General features: G+C 63.7%; 1 protein-coding gene across 1 annotated transcript; it reads right to left on the bottom strand.

Annotated features, from left to right (window-relative positions):
• Positions 1-296: 296 nt before the first annotated feature.
• TRMU (tRNA mitochondrial 2-thiouridylase) lies at positions 297-17615 on the bottom strand. The gene is made up of 11 exons (XM_054582595.1): positions 17489-17615; positions 15324-15489; positions 12211-12317; positions 9075-9197; positions 5499-5671; positions 4389-4442; positions 4242-4308; positions 2900-3000; positions 1169-1313; positions 795-877; positions 297-481 (listed from the first exon to the last, which is right to left on the bottom strand). The coding sequence occupies exons 1-11, from the start codon at positions 17568-17570 to the stop codon at positions 317-319; spliced, it is 1266 nt and encodes a 421-aa protein (XP_054438570.1). The 5' UTR covers positions 17571-17615; the 3' UTR covers positions 297-316.
• Positions 17616-17943: the final 328 nt, after the last annotated feature.

Here is a 17943-nt window from a genome sequence, read left to right as displayed (position 1 = left end):
GCCAGGCTTTGGGGTGGTCTCCAGCAGACCTGAGGCAAGTCCCAAGCGTGTGCGGTCCTGGCCCCCCCGCCCGCCTCCCTCCGCCCGGTGCCGGTGGAGGCCACTGTCAGAGTCCATGTGTCACCAGACAGAAATTTTATTCCACGCTCTCCCTGCAGCCCTTGCAGGTGCTCCTGGTGGGAACCTCCCCTGGGTGTGGGGGAGGGGCTCTGTGGAAGGGACACCCAGCACCCCCCTTCCCAGCAGAGCCCGGCCCCCACCTGCCCGGCCCCAGGCTCTGCTCCTCCACCGCCGCCCGCCCGCCCGTTCCGGTCGCTCAGGGTGCGGGGCCCGAGCCCAGGCCGTCACCTTCGCTGTCGCCAGGGCCCGCGGCAGCCGCTCCGGGCCGGCTCCGGCCCCTCTGGAGCGTGTAGGCAGACGGCCCCAGGCGCAGGATCTTCCCGCTGCCCAGGCACTCGCCCGCGCTGTAGAACACGGCGAACTGTGGGGAAAGGGCACGTCACCGGGGGGGCCCGACGGCGGGGGTGGCGTGGGGGGCGCACGACGCTCGGCCTCTCCCAGACCTGAGCACCCGCACCCCCTCTGCCCGCGGCCGGGGACCCGGTGCTCTGGGGAGTGAAGTGCCGCTCTCCCGGCGGGAAGCCCGCCGGCCACAGCCCGCTCACCGGCCGGGCGCTGCCCGGGGGCAGCTGAGCGGGTGCTAGACCCCGTCCCCGCACCGGGGCCAGGCCACGCGGCCTCCCCGACGGGTGCCCCGCGCCCCCAGAGCGCAGCGCAGAGCAGCACCCCCTCACCTGTCCCAGGGTGAGGGCCCGCACGGCTTTCACTGCCGTCACCCACACGGTGCCGTCTTGGTTGAGGGTCAGCACACAGGGCACTGGGGGGGAGACGAGGGCACTTGGAGGGCGCTGGCCTGGCCTGTGTGGTCAGCCCCAGGCCCCACGCACTGCCCGGACCCACAGCCCCGCGCTGACCTCCCGGGACCCCCTCACCCCAGAGGAAGAGCGCTGAGTGGGGCCTCTGGCCTCCCGGCCTGTCTCCCACGCGGGCAAGAGGGAAGGGGCTCGGACGGTGTGGCACGGCCCGCACCCCGGGGCCTGCTGCCCTGGTCTACCGCTGGGGCCGCCCTACATCTGGCCTCTTAGGCAGACCCATCCCACTCGGTCACCTAGCGCCATCTGGTGGCGGAAGCGGAAGTGGCACTCCATCATCTTGTCCCGGACCAGGGCTGCGGGCGGCTCCTCCGAGATCCAGTGCACGCGGCCTGTGCGCAGCAGGTCCCGGTACAAGGCCGGGTGGTCCGTCCGCGGGGCCTGCAGAGCGGAACACGGAGGTCGTGAGGCCCTGGAGCCCTGGGCGGGGCGGCCCCCCACCCCAGAGCCGCCTCACTGTCCCCCAACAGCAAACACGCATCCACAGCCAGTGTCGGCCGCGGACACTCACGTGACTCTCTCAGGAGCCCTCCGACCCCCGTCTGGCAGGAGAGGAAGCCAAGGCAGAGGGCACCGCCACGCCCGGGGCAGAGGGCCTGCGCTCGGGCCCCGGGACCTGCCGCCCAGCACGCCTGCCCCCGTGCCTGTCCCACTCTGCACCCCCACAGCCTGCCCGGGGCCGGGGCCGCACCTGCCCTGCCTCGGCTGTCCCAGCCCCGGAAGGCCACCGCGGGAGCGCGGCCCAGCCCAGCGGCGGGGGCGGGGGGGTTGGCGGAAGGTGCCGGGCACGGGGCCCGCTGGGGCAGTCTGCTTCTGAGCACGCTGTCCCTGACCCTCCGGCGCCCCCCGGCCTCCTAGGACCTGGCAAGCCTCCCCGCTGAGGCAGGGAGACTCACACAGGGACAAGTGTCCGTCAGTGACCCTTATTTTCTCCTAAAGCAAAGGACACCACTGAACGTTACACTAAAATCACTTTAATTTGCGTTTGACCAGGATCGCTGCCCAAGCTTCCACGCCCACAGCTCTTGGAAGGAGATGTCCCCGGGCAGGCAGGCGAGAGCCGCCGCCTCTGCCTGGGCCTCAGAGGGGGCCCCTGAGCCGTGTGACAGAGCACGAGGTGATGCCACCTCTGGAGCCCAGGGAAGGTGTCCAGGGCGCCTGAACCTCCACACCACTGAGGGCTGGGGCCAGAGCGGCTGTTGGGGGGCGGGGCTCCCACCAGCCTGCAGCGGCACCCATTCCCCACCCTCCCGTGTTATCACGTTCAAAAATGCCCTCAGCCCTGGCTGGTGGGGCTCAGGGGACTGAGTGCCTGCCTGCAAACCGAAAGGTCGCTGGTTCGGGTCCAGGCAGGGCACAGGCCTGGTTGCGGGCCAGGTCCCCAGTGGGGGGTGTGTGAGAGGCACCCCTTGTCTCCTGCCCACTGATGTTTCTCTCCCTCCCTCTCTCCCTCCCTTCCCCTCTCTCTAAAAGTAAATAAATAAATCTTTTTAAAAAATGTCCCTAGGCATCGCCAAATGCCCTGGGGTGCCTGTGGGAGTCAAGCGCGCCCCCTGGGGACACGCGGTTCTAGGGCCTGGAGGAGGCCAGGGCTCCAGCGCCTCCGGGCCCAGCCGCGCTGACTGCCTGGTTCAGTCCCGCTGTGCCCTGCCATCGCTCAGCAGTGACGGCTGGGAGCCATGTGCAAGCCCGTCCTAGGCGGGGCCCCCACCTGCGACACTCCCACGCTCCCTCACCTCTGAGCCTCGTCCCCTCCGGCAACCTCAGAGTGTCGCGCCTACCCCCAGGGACTAGCGTGGTGACAAGCAGAGGGACCAGCGTACAGGGAGAGCCCAGTGAGGACCTTCGGCAGGATCCCGGGCGGGCGCCGGCGAGGCCACCGCTGCGTGCGCGCCCCCAGCCCTGCACGCCCCGCGCTCGTGCTGTGCCCGCCCAGAGCCCGCCGCCCAGAAGGCCGCCCCGCTCACCACAAACACGTCGCCCCGGGCGCCGTCCTTCTCCACCACGTACCAGGGCTCGCGCAGGCCGCCAATGTTGGCTCTCTGGCCCAGAGTGTACAGGAACCAGCCTACGGAGACAGCGGCCAGCGAGGGGGCGTGAGACCCGCCTGCACCCCGCGCCCCTGCGGTGGGAGGCCGGGGCGGGGCGCTCTCCGGGCCACCGGCACCAGCCCTAAGCCCGAGCTTGGCCCTCCTCATCTGGGCCCGGGCACCGCACTAGGAGCCGCTGCGGGACTCCAAGCGGCGGGGACGCTGGCTTCCGAAGGTGGGCTGCATGCCCTGTGGGAACCCATGAGACCCTCCTTGCTGAGCCCCCGGGGCAGCTGTGGGGTCACAGGTGTGCCCCCAACCCATGCACTAACCACAGTGGGGCCAGGAGTACCTCTGTGCGCCTCCCCACCCCCCACAACAAACACCACAAGGCCTGGTGGCAAGGCCACCCCCTTAGTCCCCCCACCCCACAAAGACACAGAGACATGGGCCACCGTGGGGGTCCCAGGCGCCCCCTTCAGTACAGCCGGAGCTGTGACGGGCAGGGAGCGCCCGCGGTTCTGTTCCCAGCAGGCGGCCTCTTCCTCCCATCCAGAAAAGGCTCGGCTCTCTGGGAGCTGGGGCGCAGGTCCCACTCCCCAGGGGAAGCCGCCTGCCCACCCCGAGGTGGGGGATCCAAAGACTAGTTCACGGTGGGGCTGGCCACGCCCCAGCCGCAGCCCTGTCCGTCCAGATGCATGTCGGGCCGGGGAACATCTGGGCGTCAGGCCCCAGGGACACAGCCCCGCCACACACCGACCCGGCCGCTGTCCCCGCCCACCAGCTGTGAGCCCTGCGCCTGACCGACTCCGTCCCTGCCCTCCCCCTGCTGCCTCCTGCAGGCTCATGGTGCCCCACATCTGCCGATGATGGGGCAGCAGCCGCCACCCACAGGACCCCTGACGCCATCGCTCCACGCTGTCCGAAAGCACGCGGCTCCTAACTCCTTTCCTGTAGCCTAACGTTTTCTCTACACAGCGCACACACACGGCTCTGTCACGCAGACCGGACCCGCAGCTCCGAGAGCCAAGTCTTTCTGGATAGGGTGGCACCTGCTTTTATTAGTTGCGGTGCTTAGCAGGAGACCCATCTTGAAACAGGAAAATCCCATGTCAAAGGGGCTGCTACCGCACCCACCGTCCACACTCTGTCCTGGCCGCTGGCTCTGAACCCCGGGCGAATGTGGATGGGGCGGCAGGCCCTGCTCTGGACTCCCCGGGTGCCCCGCGCCCCCCAACTCGGAGTTCAGAGCGAAAAGCAGCCAGAGGCTGCGTCTCACCTTTATGCGTTCCCAGAACTTTATTGTCCTCTATAGAAATGAATTTACCAGGTCGCGGCTGCAAATACTGGAAAACAACAGCTCGTCACTGCCAGGCCCCCATCCAGCGCAGACACACGGCTCTGCCCCTCACGCTGCAGCGCTCACCTGAAGGATGAAACTTTCGAAGTTCCTCTTGCCAACAAAGCAGACGCCCATGCTCTGGAAGGAGGGATGGCGGCGTGAGCAGGGTCAGGGGCCGGCCCCCAGGGCCCGCACCCGCTCCACGCAGAACCCGCAGGCCCCTCCTGCCCCAAGCCTCACTTTGGGCCCTGGGGGGCTTCCCCGTGCAGGGCCCGGACCCGGGTCACAGCCACAAATGGGCCGGGGGCGCGCGGGACGCCGATGGGCGTGCGGTCCCTGGTCCTGGACCCTGCCAGACAAGCAAGCGGCACATCCATGCCCAGCAAGGCCCGGCCCCTGTGCCGCCGCCATCGGACCAGCCGCCCAGGAAAACCCGAGTCGCCCAGGCCTTCAGGCCTCTGCCCGCGGGTCTTGGGGCCTGGGCCCGCAGCGGTGACGGGGGCAGAACGGCCAGGCCGGCTGCTGGGGCGCCCTCGGGAGGGTCCGAGGCAGGAGCGACTGCCTCGCCGCAGCCGTTCTCGCGGGACCAGCTCTCCTCAGCGCCACCCTCGGCCCCCGGCTCCGTCACGCATCCTCCAGTTCGTGTCTCTGGAACGTGGGTCCCAGGAGGGTGGCTCCCTCAGCTCCTACCAGAGTCGCACTCAGGAGCAGAACGGGAGCGAGGGGAGCAGAACTGATGGTGGGGGCGGAGGGGCCGGCGCAGGGGCCAAGGCTCGCTGACAAAGGCACAGCCAGTGCGTTCCCGGGAAGACAGACGTGAGGTGGCAGCTCTAGTTGAAGCCACCTCTACTCCGGGAGCTGGCTGACCACGCCGGGGGCAGCCAGGCTGGCTCGGGTCCCACTGCCCTCGAGCACCAGGTTCCCACCACACTGGCTTTACCTAAATCCCACCCACGCACCAGGGTCTCTGGCCTCAGGGCCTTTGCACGTGCTCTCTGCTCTCACTGGACGGCGCCCCGACTACCTGCGGGCACTAAACGCCATGCCCCCAGGCCTCGGGCTGCACGTCATCTCCTCAGGTCCCCTCGGAGCCTTCCTCCCTCCAACCACGCCAGGCCCCCACTGCTTCCTCTCGCAGGCCTTTCCTAGGCTCCCCCGGCCAGCGCTGCGGACGGAGCACCCACTAACCCTTACCTCCTTTTTCTGAAGCACATGATGAAGTCCGTTCTCAGCAGCTATTTTCTTTACAAAGTCTTTCGTGAGTCCCCCCAGAGGGAAGAGGGTTCTCCTCAGGGCCTCCTGGGAAACCTGGCTGAGAAAGAAGGTCTGGTCTTTAAAGCTGTCGGCTGCTTGGAGGAGCTTTACCGCTGCCAAGAGTAAAGAACAAGAGACGGTGCAGGGATGAAATGATCGTGTTCGCTCTGCACGGCACCCTCCGCCACCCACCGACGAGCCGGCCCGGCAGACAAAGCCGCACCCCCCACGGCAGACCGGTGGAGAGTCCCTGCGGTCACTGCGGGAGCGATGCTGGCTCCTGGTTCACCCGCTATTAAAAAACACAAAACAGCCCCAGCTGGCGGGGCTCGCTGGACGGGGCGCCAACCTGCAAACCAAAAAGTTGCCGGTTTGATGCCCAGTCAGGGCCCAGGCCTCCGCTGCGGGCCAGGTCCCCAGGTGGGGGTGCGCGAGAGGCCACCCATCAATGCAGCTCTCGCACGCTGATGTTGCTCCCCTTTCTCCCTTTTTTCCCCTCTCTAAAACTAAATAAAATCTTTAAAAAACAACAACAAAAAAAAAAATAACACAGAGAGGAAGATTTTCACAATGAAGAAACTTATTCCAGTTCATATTTTAGATGGTAGTATTTTCAAAGATGAAACATCCCATTAAAAAAAAACAAAACACAGGTTTAAAATGAATTTGGCCGACACAGGAAGACCGCGCAAGAGGACAACCTACAGACCCGGGCGGCCTGCGGCTCCCTGACCGTCTCGGGGCGCGGAGCCGTGTCGCACTCCGGGGCTCGCTGCCGGGTGCGGCTCCCAGGGAAAGACCCCCAGGCGGCCCACGCAGCTGCCTTCCTTCCTGGTCAGCACACTTGTCGGAGGCCCCTCTGCGGCCGCGCTGCTTTTCCCTGGTTCACGGCAGAGGCCAGTTTCTACTTAAGGACAACGGTGCACAGGTGTGACTGACCCGGCCACACGACAGGGGTCAGAGTGGACGCCCAGCTGCTCCCCCGGGCCAGGTTGGTCCTGCCTGGCATGGGACACACTTCCAAGACTGCCACCATCAGGTCCCCCCTGGAAGGCCCACGACCGATGGAAACGACTTCGCACAGTCTCAGCGTTGCGCCCTCTCTCAGCACATCGCGTCCCTCCGCTGAGAGAAGCCCCGACTCCCTGCGCTCCGCGGGCCACACCCGCGTGCCACGCTCTCTGTGCCGCGCACGCCCTCCGTCCCTGGCCCCGCTGCTGGCTCTCCCATGAGCTGTGTGGGTGGAGTCACCCCCACTCCACAGACGGGGAAACTGGAGCTCAGGTAACCGAAGCGGAAGGCGATGCAGCAGGGAACGGCTGAGCGGAAAACCGAGCCCAGGCACCCGGACTTCCATTCCGTCGCTTCTCAGGCGCAGAACAGCAAAACCAGGTGAGAAATGAAAAACAAGAGTTCGCCCAAGCATGAGGCAGAACCATGTGCCAAACTCTTCTTGTTTCAAAACTGAATTCGATCAAGCAGTGTGTGTATAAAAGCCTCAGAATACCCAGGGCAATTCACATTTCCTCGTAGTTCTGAGTGATCGTAAAACAAGCTCAAAGTTTATTACATTGAACAAAGAGCCCGGCTGGCGTGGCTCGGTGGATTGAGCACCGGCCTGTGAACAAAAGGGTCGCCGGTTCGATTCCACGCAGGGCACAGGCCTGGGTCGCGGGCCAGGTCCCCAGGAGGGGGCGTGTGAGAGGCAACCACACATGGATGCTTCTCTCTCTCTCTTTCCCCCTCCCTTCCCCACTTTATAAATGAATAGCTGACTAACTAACTAAGTTGGCGGCCCCACCCATGGAAGGGAAGCAGCACTAGGTGAGGCTACTGGAGCAGGGGCTGTTCCCGCACCTCCTCCCCAAGGGACCCCGCGGGGGGGGCCGCCACCCCCTGCACGGGCGGCGAGGTGCCCTACAAGGACGCCAGGCCAGGGCGCGGGCGTCCCGGCTGGGGGCCGGCTGCCCAGGACGCCCCTGTGCACCCTCCCCGAGGGCCCGGCCGCGAGGTCCCAGCCCGGGCCTGCAGGGCGCCGAGCTGGAAGAGATGAAAAGCCTTAGGGGGCCTGGGCACAGAAACAGTGCGGAACCCACAGGAAACTCAGCCGGGCGCGCGTGGCACGGCCAGCGAAGCCCTGGCACACCTGCCTGCCGTGGGGGCCCGGGCGCGCCTCCGTGAGGCAGGGCATTTCGGGGGGGGGGGGCGGCAGGCCCCACTGCTCAGTGTGGAAATAGTCCTTCGCCTCCCGCAGCCCCGGAACCCCCGCTCGTGGTGGGGACCCTGCCGTGAGTTTCCGAGGGGCAGGGCTCCGCGCTCAAAGCTGTGTCCCCTGACGTGGAGCGTCCCCTGGGTGGGCGGTGCCCGAGTGAGAAAGTCAGCGCCTGGAGAGGAGGGGAGCCGGGGCCGGCCGCCTCCACAGGGCAGCGCCGCAGAGGCCCTCGGCCAACACCGCAGCCGAAGGCCCAGGCCGGGGGGCGGTGCACCCTCTGCCGTGGGTAGTGGGGGCGGGAGAAGAGAACCGGCAGCCAAGTGACGCCGCCACACTCGGACCTCCCACGACAGAGGGCACACCGCGTGCCAGCGGCGGCCTGCACACCGGCTGGGGGCAGAGGGGGTGGATCAGCGGGCCGGGTCAGCAGAGCGTGGGCGGTGGAGCCATGCGGCCCTGGGCTGAAGGCCAGGTCTGCCAGCGGAGGCTCCGAGTCAGACGACGTCACCCATGCCTCCTTTCCTGTCTGTGAGGCGGGAAGGGGACACGCCTCCTGACACTGCGCAGAGGAGGGGCCGCCCGCGTGCTGTGCTGCGCGTACTGTGCGGGGAAGCCTGGGGAGGGGCGGGGAGCGGAGCAGGTGACGAGGCCAGGCGGCTGCGCGGGGAAGCCCTAACCCCAGCCCTTCGGCCACGGAAAGGCCTCGCGGGGACGCGGCTCCAGCCCCTCCCGTCCTCCACTGACACGTGGTGTGAACACGTCACCGCCGCACACCGACGTGTGCGCACACAAGCCCGCGGCCTCCCGGCTCACTGCCCGGCGCCCGTGCTTTTCTAGGGGAGGGGAGCGCTGCCCTTTTGACACAGGTAAACGATCTGCAAACGCTGTTCCCGGCCTGGCCACCAGGTCGGTGCTGCGATAGTCAGGGCGCACTCCAGGACACGGGGCCTCCAGCCCACGACACCTCGATAGCAGTGGCAGCGCCTGTGGCACTCCGACCTCTGGTGTCGAACACTCCCTCAGACATCGGGGGACCTGCAATCGCCGGCACTCAGTGTCCTGAGCGAGGCTGCCAACCCCGGCTCCTGGTCCCCTGCCCGGGCCCGGCCCCCACCGCAGGCCCCGAGGGACATGCCCCTCCCAGACGCTGGACTTTTCCAGTCAAACAGGAAACCAGGGGTAACAGGCTCATCTGGGACAGGCAGGGGTCGGGCAGGAACGCTCGCGCAAGGACCCACTGTCGTTCCTCAAAACGTTTTGCTTGTTCGCAAGTAACCAGCTCTGACCTGGGCACTTTTACTTACCATTTCTGACCTCAAATCGATTTCTAAAAAGCCCTTCCGGCCTCTTAATGTGCCTCTGCTGAAAGACTTCTTCATCCTCCAGCGAAGTTCTTGCATAGTGGCCCGTGGCAACTGCATCTGCTCCTGTGGGGTTTTGAAACACAGAGTCAGCTTTCGACTTGCGTCCCGGCTGCGGCCGGTAACAGCCACCGGCACTTGAGGAAGCGGAGGGCCTGCCCACTCAACCGCCCGTCAGCTCCTCAGACGAACATCCTGTGATCTCATCTGTAAGCAAGACCTGATCAACACAACAAGCTAGCCAGCAAAACAGAACCGGCCACCAGCAACACTGAAAAAAAGAACAGACAGTGACCAGAGGGGAGGGGGCTGATTGGGAAAAGAAGGGAAAGGGTCGTCAAGGAACCTGTAAAAAGGACCCAGGGACAAAGCCAAAGGGGGGAAGGACTGAGGGTGGGAGGCGGGGGAAAGTAGGGGCAGGAGAATGGAGACAACTGTCCTTGAACAATAAAAAAAATTTTAAGTGATACAATGTTTCTACAAGGTTTTATTGTATCTTTAAAGGCCTTTCAAAAGTTACTATTTTTCCATTCATTCAGTCGAGCTTAAGGAGATAGATATGCACACAAAGATTTAAGTACATAAAGTTCATTTTAATGTTTCTTACATTACAAAGGAAAGATTGAAAAAAACCAAAATGTTTAACATCAGGACAATACAGTGATAGGCAAAAGTGGGTTTCCAGTTGTAACACAAATAAATACAATAATTAATAAATAAGAATACAAGAATAAGTTGTCTCATGTGCTCAGAACCACACACCTCCCTCAGCCGCCCCTGAGGGAGGTGAATTAAAATGTGCTGCCGCAGCCGCGCCAGCGCCACAGGCCGCGCAGGGGACGTGGGCAACGCTCAGGGCCCCGGGGAACAAGTGCGGAGCCAGGGCCCTGCTTCTGTAAATGTACAAAGGTGAGAGAAACATCCGAAAGTCTCCTCCCTTGGTTCATAGCCCTCCTTCTGCTGTGCTGTGGCTTCAAATTATCTTTATTAAATATGGGGCTGGGGGGTGGGCAAAGGCAGGGCAACAGTAATAACTGCTGCGAGAGCAAACGCCACTTTGCGCACCCGCAGCTGCGCGCCCACCTCGGCCTGCCCCGCCTCACTCCCGCCTCACTCCCGCCTCACTCCCGCCTCACTCCTGCCGCAGGGAAGGGAAGGGCCGTCCCGCGCACTCAGCTGCTTTCTCCGCAACATGCGAAACGTGGAGAACCCGCGGGGGCTCCCACACCCGCCTGGCAGTGCAAGGAGGGCAGTGGCTGGGCGTTGCCAGGCCCGGCAGGTGCCCCAGCAGCTCGGTGTGAAACCAGGCACAGGAGAGCGAACTGAGGCAGAGGGGTACCCGAGGGGGACGTCCAGGAGCGCGCCACCACGCCCGGGCCAGTCCTCTGGCGGAGTCACTCCCCTACAGAACGGCGCCCCCCCCCCCCGGGAGCCCAGCTCTCACGTTTCCATCTGTGCCCACTGCTCACTCCTGCTGGAGGTTCAGACCGGAGAAGCGGGCACGGCAGAGCCTCCTCCCAGAGGGTCCCTGACAGACCCACCTGGGGCGCTCTGCCAGGGCGACCGCACGCGCGCTCCCCGAGGCGCCCCCCCCCCCAGCGGGCTGGCTATGCCAGCCGGCGCGAGCTCTCTTCTGCGGGGCTGGGCCGCAGCCCTGAGTCACACTTGGGCTTCGCTGTGATGGCCCCCAGCGCCCCCACCGTGCCCCAGACGGCTCCGTGCCGTCACTCAAATCACACTCAACTGACAATCCCTGAGCCCGTCGCTCCTTCCCGAACCCACCGGGACCAAACGTAGCCCCCCAGGCGTGGCCGGCCCAGGGCAGACCACAGCAGAGCCCTCTCCCCGGACGTTCTGTGGTCCCAGGGCCACCTCAGGCCGCGGGGGCTCGGACGGCGGGCGCAGACCCGGGCTCACGGCAGCACGCAGCCCCGGCAGCTCGTGGCCCCAGAGCTCACCCCGGTCCTGTGCCAGGGACATCGAGGACAGAATGAATCTATGCAGCGCTGACCTCGGCTCAGGTTCGTGTTTCAGAAGTTAGTCCAACATTCAGGTTTGTTAGGACCCTTTTATTCTTTGTGTTTGTGGGCGTTTTTTCACGACCTGACTCCAGGAACTGACTCTCCGCCGTCATTCCCTCGGCTGCAGGCCTCCTGCAAGCCTTCCGTCCCCACCTCAGCCGCGCAGGCACTCACAGCACGGAGGTGCCAACAGCCCTGCGCCAGACATGGCGGGGGGACAGCGACGGGACAGAACAAAATGCAAGGCCAGCATCAGAACTCTGGGGGCTCTTACGGCGCCCCCAACGGCAGGAGACAGGACGAGGAACCTGGAGTCCCTAACAGTGCAGCAACAGGCACCAAAAGGCAGTCTGAGCAAGTCGGCGTCAGGAAGGGGCCACATCAAGGACGGGGGTCCCGACGGGCCGATGGACACGGGATCGCAGCAGCTCAGGGACAACACCTCGGGCACGCCGCCCGCGGCGGCAGCGCCTGACCGCACGGTGGACTTCCAGAGCAGGCCGCTAAGACGCGGGCTCAGACCAGAGCAGCAGCACGGAGAGCCAGGGTCGGGGTCGGGCAGGCACGGGCCCGCCCTCAGGGAAGAGCGGGCCCCGTGGGAAGCGAGGACGGCCTCAGCAGGACCAGCGGACGGGGGGATGGCAAGGAGCGGGGGCCGCGAGGCGCCGCGGGCCGAGCTTCTCTGGCAGGCCCCTACGGCTCCCGCTCACGGCGGCCCCTCCGGAGCGGGAGCTGCCCCGCCAAGGCCGACCCTGGGGACGGTGGGGCCCCTCTCGGCCCCGGCCAGGGGCCCAGATGCCCTCCGCGGGCCTCTGTGAGGCAGGTCCTCCCCAACGGCCTGCGCTGTCCCCTTCTACCTGCGTGGTCCCTCCCCGCGATCCTGCATTTGTACGTCACCAGGAAGTTTTTTAGTTCAGGGAAACACAGAATACTATCATTTTCACTGCTTCCTTCCTTCTGGAAGATGAAATTGTTTACAAGCTTTTGGATTCTGGTCTATGTCTGAAAATCTTATGCCTTTTATTAAAAAACAGGAGAAGATAACCCAAACTACTCACCAAGATTATTCAGAGCGTAACTGAAAAAACACCTGAATTTGATATGCTTGTTGCAGATGATGTCTGGGTTGGGAGTCCTTCCTTTCTCGTATTCATTTAGAAAATCACTGGAAGAAAAGAAAAACACTTTTCACTGCTAAGTGTGAAAGCATCCTCAAAAAATACATGAAGTAAAAAACTCGCTGTTTAGTGTATCTCCTTGCCTCGCCAAAACTATAGTTCTGCACAGCACAGGAGAGCTCCGGTGCCCGCGGCTGTCGGTGGTTCCATCACACATTTGCTTAAGGCCGGCTGTGCCTCCCGCCTGAGCCTCTGATAACCCGCACACCCGGAATATAAAGACGGCCTCCCGACCTGTGGCCTGTGTCCGTGACTCTGCAGCTCACGCGCGGGCGGGGCGGGGGGCGGGGGAGGGAATGCACGCCCGCCTGCCTCCTGGCTCCTCCTCCACGGGGGCCAGCGCGTCTGCGCAGGGTTTCCACGGGACCTCCGCAGGGGCTCTGCCAGCCAGTCCAGGATCTCAGCCTGGGAGCCCAGGTCACTTTCCTGATGTGACCACACAGGCTCCTGATGACCAGCACCCACCTGAAGCTTACGACGGGTGGGGCGCCCTGACTGGGCGGGTCTCTGCGCCACGGGAATGGCTGGGCACGGGAGAAGGTAGGCTGAGCAAGGCGGTCACAGTCTTAGAGTATTCAAATACATAAACTGCGTGTATTTCTAACATACGCGATCATATTTTTCACTGAAACTAAAGCTCTCCATTGATCAATGAGGGTAAAAAAAAACAACAACAGCGCTGATCAGGAAGCTGCAGCATGGGCTCGAGGTGGAGACCGACCGGGCCACAGGCCTCTGCGTCTTCCCGGTGTTTCCTATAGTCAACAACACATGACAGACACTATTTCCGTGTTCTGATTGTCAGAAAGCTGCCATTACACTGTGAGCTACGTTAGGCAGCGCCCCTGTTTTGCTCTCTCTGATTGTCCACATTCCCCCAAACTTTGTCGACATAACAGCACTGAGCGGACGCTGAAGAGGCTGAACATTTACATTATTCATGAAAAGCACGCGGGGGACCCGTTTCCTCAAAGGCACAAGGACAGACGCGTCAGCTGGCAGCTGCCCGGCGCAGCAGAGGAGCCTCAGCTGCACTTGCGAGGGAGAAGGCAATGGGCAGGAACGCCGGGCCTCAGACCCGTGGAGGCCAAGGGGCTCCAATGACAGGGTCAGGGGGTCTGTGCCCGAGAGCGCTCTCAGAGCCGTGCGCGTTCGGAGCAGAGCCACAGACCCCTGAGCGCAGTCACAACCACGCTCACAGGCAGCGGGACGAGGGGGACAGGGCAGCCAGTCAGAGGTCAGAGCCCGCGGGCTCCGAGGCAGCGCGCAGAGGCGAGCTCAACACTCTACCGGGCTCCCTCCCGGCCTGCCAGGGCTCAGTGCAGGGACAGTGAGGACAACACGCTGGGACACCTGGGCTCAAAGCAAGAACTGCTCCTGACCTGCCAAGGACTCGGGATGAGCCACTCTACCTGCCCAGCCTCAGGCAGAAGGGAGTTAGCCTCCAAAAATCCACATGTGCTACATGCCTTCAAAGCACAGCGATGAAGTTTAGACTCACCCCCACTTCTGGCTACCACCCCAGGCCCGGCAGCGCTCTAGGGAATCCCCCAGCCAGCTGTCCCCAACCACCCGGGCTTGGTTGTGACGCATCACCGCCCCCGCCCCCCGCTCCCTCTCGTGCGTGCTACGCTCAGGAACAAAGCCCCGCCTCACGGTTTCCCGCAGGGAGGCCCAGGGGCTCCCGCCACCAGGACCCCGAGGCGCTCCGTAAGTGCGGGTCCAGCTACGAGCGGCCCTCAACCGACCCCTTGGCCTGACACGCACTGCCCGCAGATCTGCCCTCCGGGACCTGTCCCAGCCGGTCCTCACCGCCCTGCCACCCACACCCCACGCTGCTGCAGGTCCCCAGCAGCCGCGCCGCCTTAGCCTCCCTGCCGCCTGCTTCTGCTGCACTCGGCTGCCAGGCCCGTCCTCTTAGTCACGGAAACAACAAAAGCCACAGTTATTCCTTAGTCCTGTACCAGACGCTGTGTGAGGAGCTCACGTTCTCATTTAAGTCTTAGAACAACCTCAGAAGGCACTGTCCCCACTTAAAGGATGAGAACACTGAGGCTTAGAAAAGTCACACAAGTCACCCAGGGTCACACAGTAGGTGGCAGAACCAGGACTGAACCCCGGGACTGTCCGACCCGAAAGCCTAACCCGGCACTGCGCACCTCGCTGCCCCTCGGAGGCCATCCTGGCACCTGGCGACCCAGGCTCGGCGCCCTTCCTCTCGGCGACGAGGCCCGGCCGTGTTTCCCAACAGTCCTGGGACAGAGAGCAGGCGTTTCTCTCTGCCACTACTTGTGCCCCCCCCGCCCTGCGATGTCTCCTCTACTCCTGGGCCACTTCAAGGGCAGGGCAAGCCTGACTGCTCCGCTCAGCCTCCAGACCGCTCTCCACGACACACCTCCCCCTCCGCGGAAGCCGCAGCTCTTCGACAGACCCCCTGGTCCTCCGCTTTGCCGCTCCCCCCTCCTCGTATGAAGATAATCTCCTCCTCCAAACCAGCCTGCAGATCCGTCACAGAACGGGGCCAAGGTTCACACGCCTCCGTCCCCGGTGCAGTGCTGTGTCTGGTGCAGGGTAAGCGCTTAGTGCTGTCGCGGCTCCGTTGGATGTTTAACGTCTGTGTGCGCGAGTTTTCCCTCGTGTTCCGAGGGCACAGGGGAGGGGGTTGCTAACTCTTGTGCTCAGAACCCCCCCCATCACCAGCCTGCACGGGCACAGAGCCCTACCTAGTGGCGCCTCCCAGGGGAACCCTTGGACTCCGCTCCCTGCACCGATCTAGCAGCAGACGCGTCTCAAGGCTCAGGAGGCATCAGGACAGACTCCCGGCAGGCGGTAGTACTGGGAATAAGAGCCGGGGCGCCGCGGCAGCCAGGCCTGGCCTCAGCAGAGCTCCGGAGGGCGGCTGCGGCCTCCTGCCCGTGCTCTGGCGCCGCTGCCCGTCAGGCCCCTGGCCACGGAGACCCCCGCGTGGACAGGGCCCGGGCGCCCTCACTCACCTGAACACGTCGTTCCAGTACTCCTTCACGTAGGACACGTGGTGGAAGGGGATGTCCAAGATCTGGCAGACTCTATACGCATCTTCGCAGTCTTTGTCCGCGGTGCAAACTCCTTGCTCCTCCAGCGAGTCCCAGTTCTTCATAAACACCCCTGTCACCTGGTAACCTGAGGGAGGGAGAAAGGACAACTTAAAGCCAACGTGTAAAATGAGTCTCGGGGAACCGGCAGCCGTGTATGAGACCTTGTGCCCACGCCCTGCTGCGCCGGGCAGTCCCCATTCGGCCTTCAGAGCTGATTCTCGCCCCCATGTGAGCCACGCCGGACACTCCCCGCCAGGCTAGGTGCTCCCTGCCCTCCACTCCTGCAGCGCCTTGCAGGCCTCTCTGCAAAATACTCTGCTGCACTGAAACTGTGGGCCTGTGTCTCCAGCAGCGGAGCAAGATGCACTGTTTCGCACCCTTCAGGCAGAGTGAGCCAGAGGAGAAATTCAATACAATGTTTCAAAGCAAATAAAACCACCTTTCAGCTTTCAGAGGAGTGAACTCATTTGAAAATTATTTCCAAACACCATCTAAGATTTAGCATCTAAGTCCTCAGACATGAAGACAATTAAAATTCTGACCATATCATTGTAAGGGTTGTACTACCTATGTATATTTTACGACCTATTTTTTCCCTTTTCCGGTGTGAAAACTACCCGACCAAATACTGGCAAAACCAGCTTTAGCCTTGCACTATCTTCGTGAACTCCACAGCACCTACCCGTGTGAGAAATGTTTCTTTTGAGCACCTCAGCGTAGTGCATTACACTATAAGAGGTTTAACACAGCACTCCAAGGGACACAGATTCCACCACAAAGCTTTGCCGAAATTAAAAGGCCCCATCTGCAAGGCCACCCCTTCCCTGCTGGGCATCAGGCCCTCCTCCCCTCTGCTTCCCACGCACCAGACCCTGCTCCTCAGAGCCCTGCATCCCCAGCGCCCAGCACAGAACAGGAGCTTAACGCGCTTGTACGATGAATAACTCCACACACAGCACTTCAAAATCCACTCTTGGCCCTCGCCGGTGTGGCTCAGTTGGCTGGAGTGTCATCCCATAACCGACAAGTTGCAGATTCGATCCTCTATCCCCATCTGGGAGCCAGGATCCCTGCCCGGTGGGTTGAGTGTGGGAGGCAAGCAATCGAGGCTTCTCTCACATCGGTGCCCCCCTCTCCCTGAATGCAAAGCAACAGTGGAACACCCTCCATAATCGGGGCTCAGCTTGCTCCTCCCCCGCCTCGGGCCAGACCCGCCCACACGCTCCCGCAGGTGCTCGTGTTCGCGTTGCCCCGGGAGCGCCTGCAATGCTCTGCTGGGCGACTCGTCTTTCAAGTCTACCTCTGTGCTGCTTTCATTCCTCGTCTCGCGATTAGAAACGCTGTTTGCCTCTAATCAATTTAGCATTTTTAGGTTATTGTGCCTCTCATAAAAAAAGCTACAGTTGTTAATGACAGATACTATCAGCCACTCCCGTTCTCTGCCTAACAGGTGCTGGACTCTGGGAGAACCCTTGGGGGGTATGACGTCACTTCAACCTTCCAGTTTCAGGTAATTCTGTGAGGCGGGTGCTGTCCCCATCTCACAGGGAGCCGGCCCTGCATTCCGCGAGCCCAGCGCCTCAGGAGGTTCGCGGCACAGGCTGCGCCACTGCCACCCAGCGGACGCCGCCTCCCGGGAAGAGGATCCCGCGGACGGAGCGCTTAGATGGATGGGGCCTCGGCTCCCGCCCCTGCCCCCTTGTACACATCTGCACGAAACGCTGGTGCTTTCCAGGAAAACTCTGCCGGCCGCCGAACGGCGAAGACAGATGACATTCAGGGCGCAGGCGGCCCGTCGGGGTGCTGCCGCACTCGGTCGGCAGGACAAGGACAACCACGGGGCGCCTGCGCGCAAACTCCTGGGTCACGTGCTACGCCGCCGCCATCCACGCGGCGCGGCGCACCGCCTGGGGTCCAGCAGCCTTGCGCGGGCGCGGCCCCGCTGTCGGCGCTTCACTGCCCGCGGCGTCGGCGGCCGGAGTGGCGGCCTCACGGCTCCTGGGCAGCAGGGACTGAGCCACGCACGCCCCGAGCGCCAGGGGGAGCATGAGGAGCGCGGGGCTCTCGAGACGGCGCCGCCTCACCTCTGCGCCTAAGCAGCAGCGCGGCCACGGCGCTGTCCACGCCGCCGGACAGGGCGCACACGACGTGCCGCGCCGCCAGCATCCGCGCGCCGGCGACTTTGCCCCCATCCACTGCCGCTTCCGCGCCGCGCCGGAAGTCCCGCCCCCTCCGCGGCGCTCGGCGGACGGGGCCGGCCGGAAACGTGTGATAATCCTGTCGCGTTCCTCAAGCCGGCTTTTCCCGGGCTTCCTTTCCTGAGTCCCCTCCTCCGTCCACGCCCACGCCCACACCCCGCTCTTGGACGGGCATCCCTGCCTAACATTGACTACTGACTTGGGTGTATGTCTGCCTGTCCCTTCCTAAGGAGGCATAAGAGAAGGGAAGACCTGACGTCGCCACCCCCTCGAGGGAAGGAAGGTGTGGACCAGGGTCCCTCTGGGAGGGGAGAAGAACAGACGGGGGCTCGCTGTGACCA

This window comes from Pteronotus mesoamericanus, unplaced genomic scaffold (assembly GCF_021234165.1).
Source record: "Pteronotus mesoamericanus isolate MK-2021 breed Mesoamerican mustached bat unplaced genomic scaffold, CSHL_Meso_final contig_702, whole genome shotgun sequence".
In the NCBI taxonomy this organism is placed as follows: Eukaryota; Metazoa; Chordata; class Mammalia; order Chiroptera; family Mormoopidae; genus Pteronotus; species Pteronotus mesoamericanus.
Note: the sequence above shows the minus strand (reverse complement) of the source record. Positions and strands in the feature narration are given on the sequence as shown.

Excerpts from the sequence above, each read along its gene's own strand:
- TRMU (XM_054582595.1), bottom strand. The coding sequence starts at position 17,570 with ATGCTGGCGGCGCGGCACGTCGTGTGCGCCCTGTCCGGCGGCGTGGAC. Across the intron at positions 9,198-12,210 it reads TTACGCTCTGAATAATCTTG|GAGCAGATGCAGTTGCCACG; the intron begins GTGAGTAGTTTG and ends AAAACCCCACAG. Across the intron at positions 5,672-9,074 it reads TCGATTTGAGGTCAGAAATG|CGGTAAAGCTCCTCCAAGCA; the intron begins GTAAGTAAAAGT and ends TACTCTTGGCAG.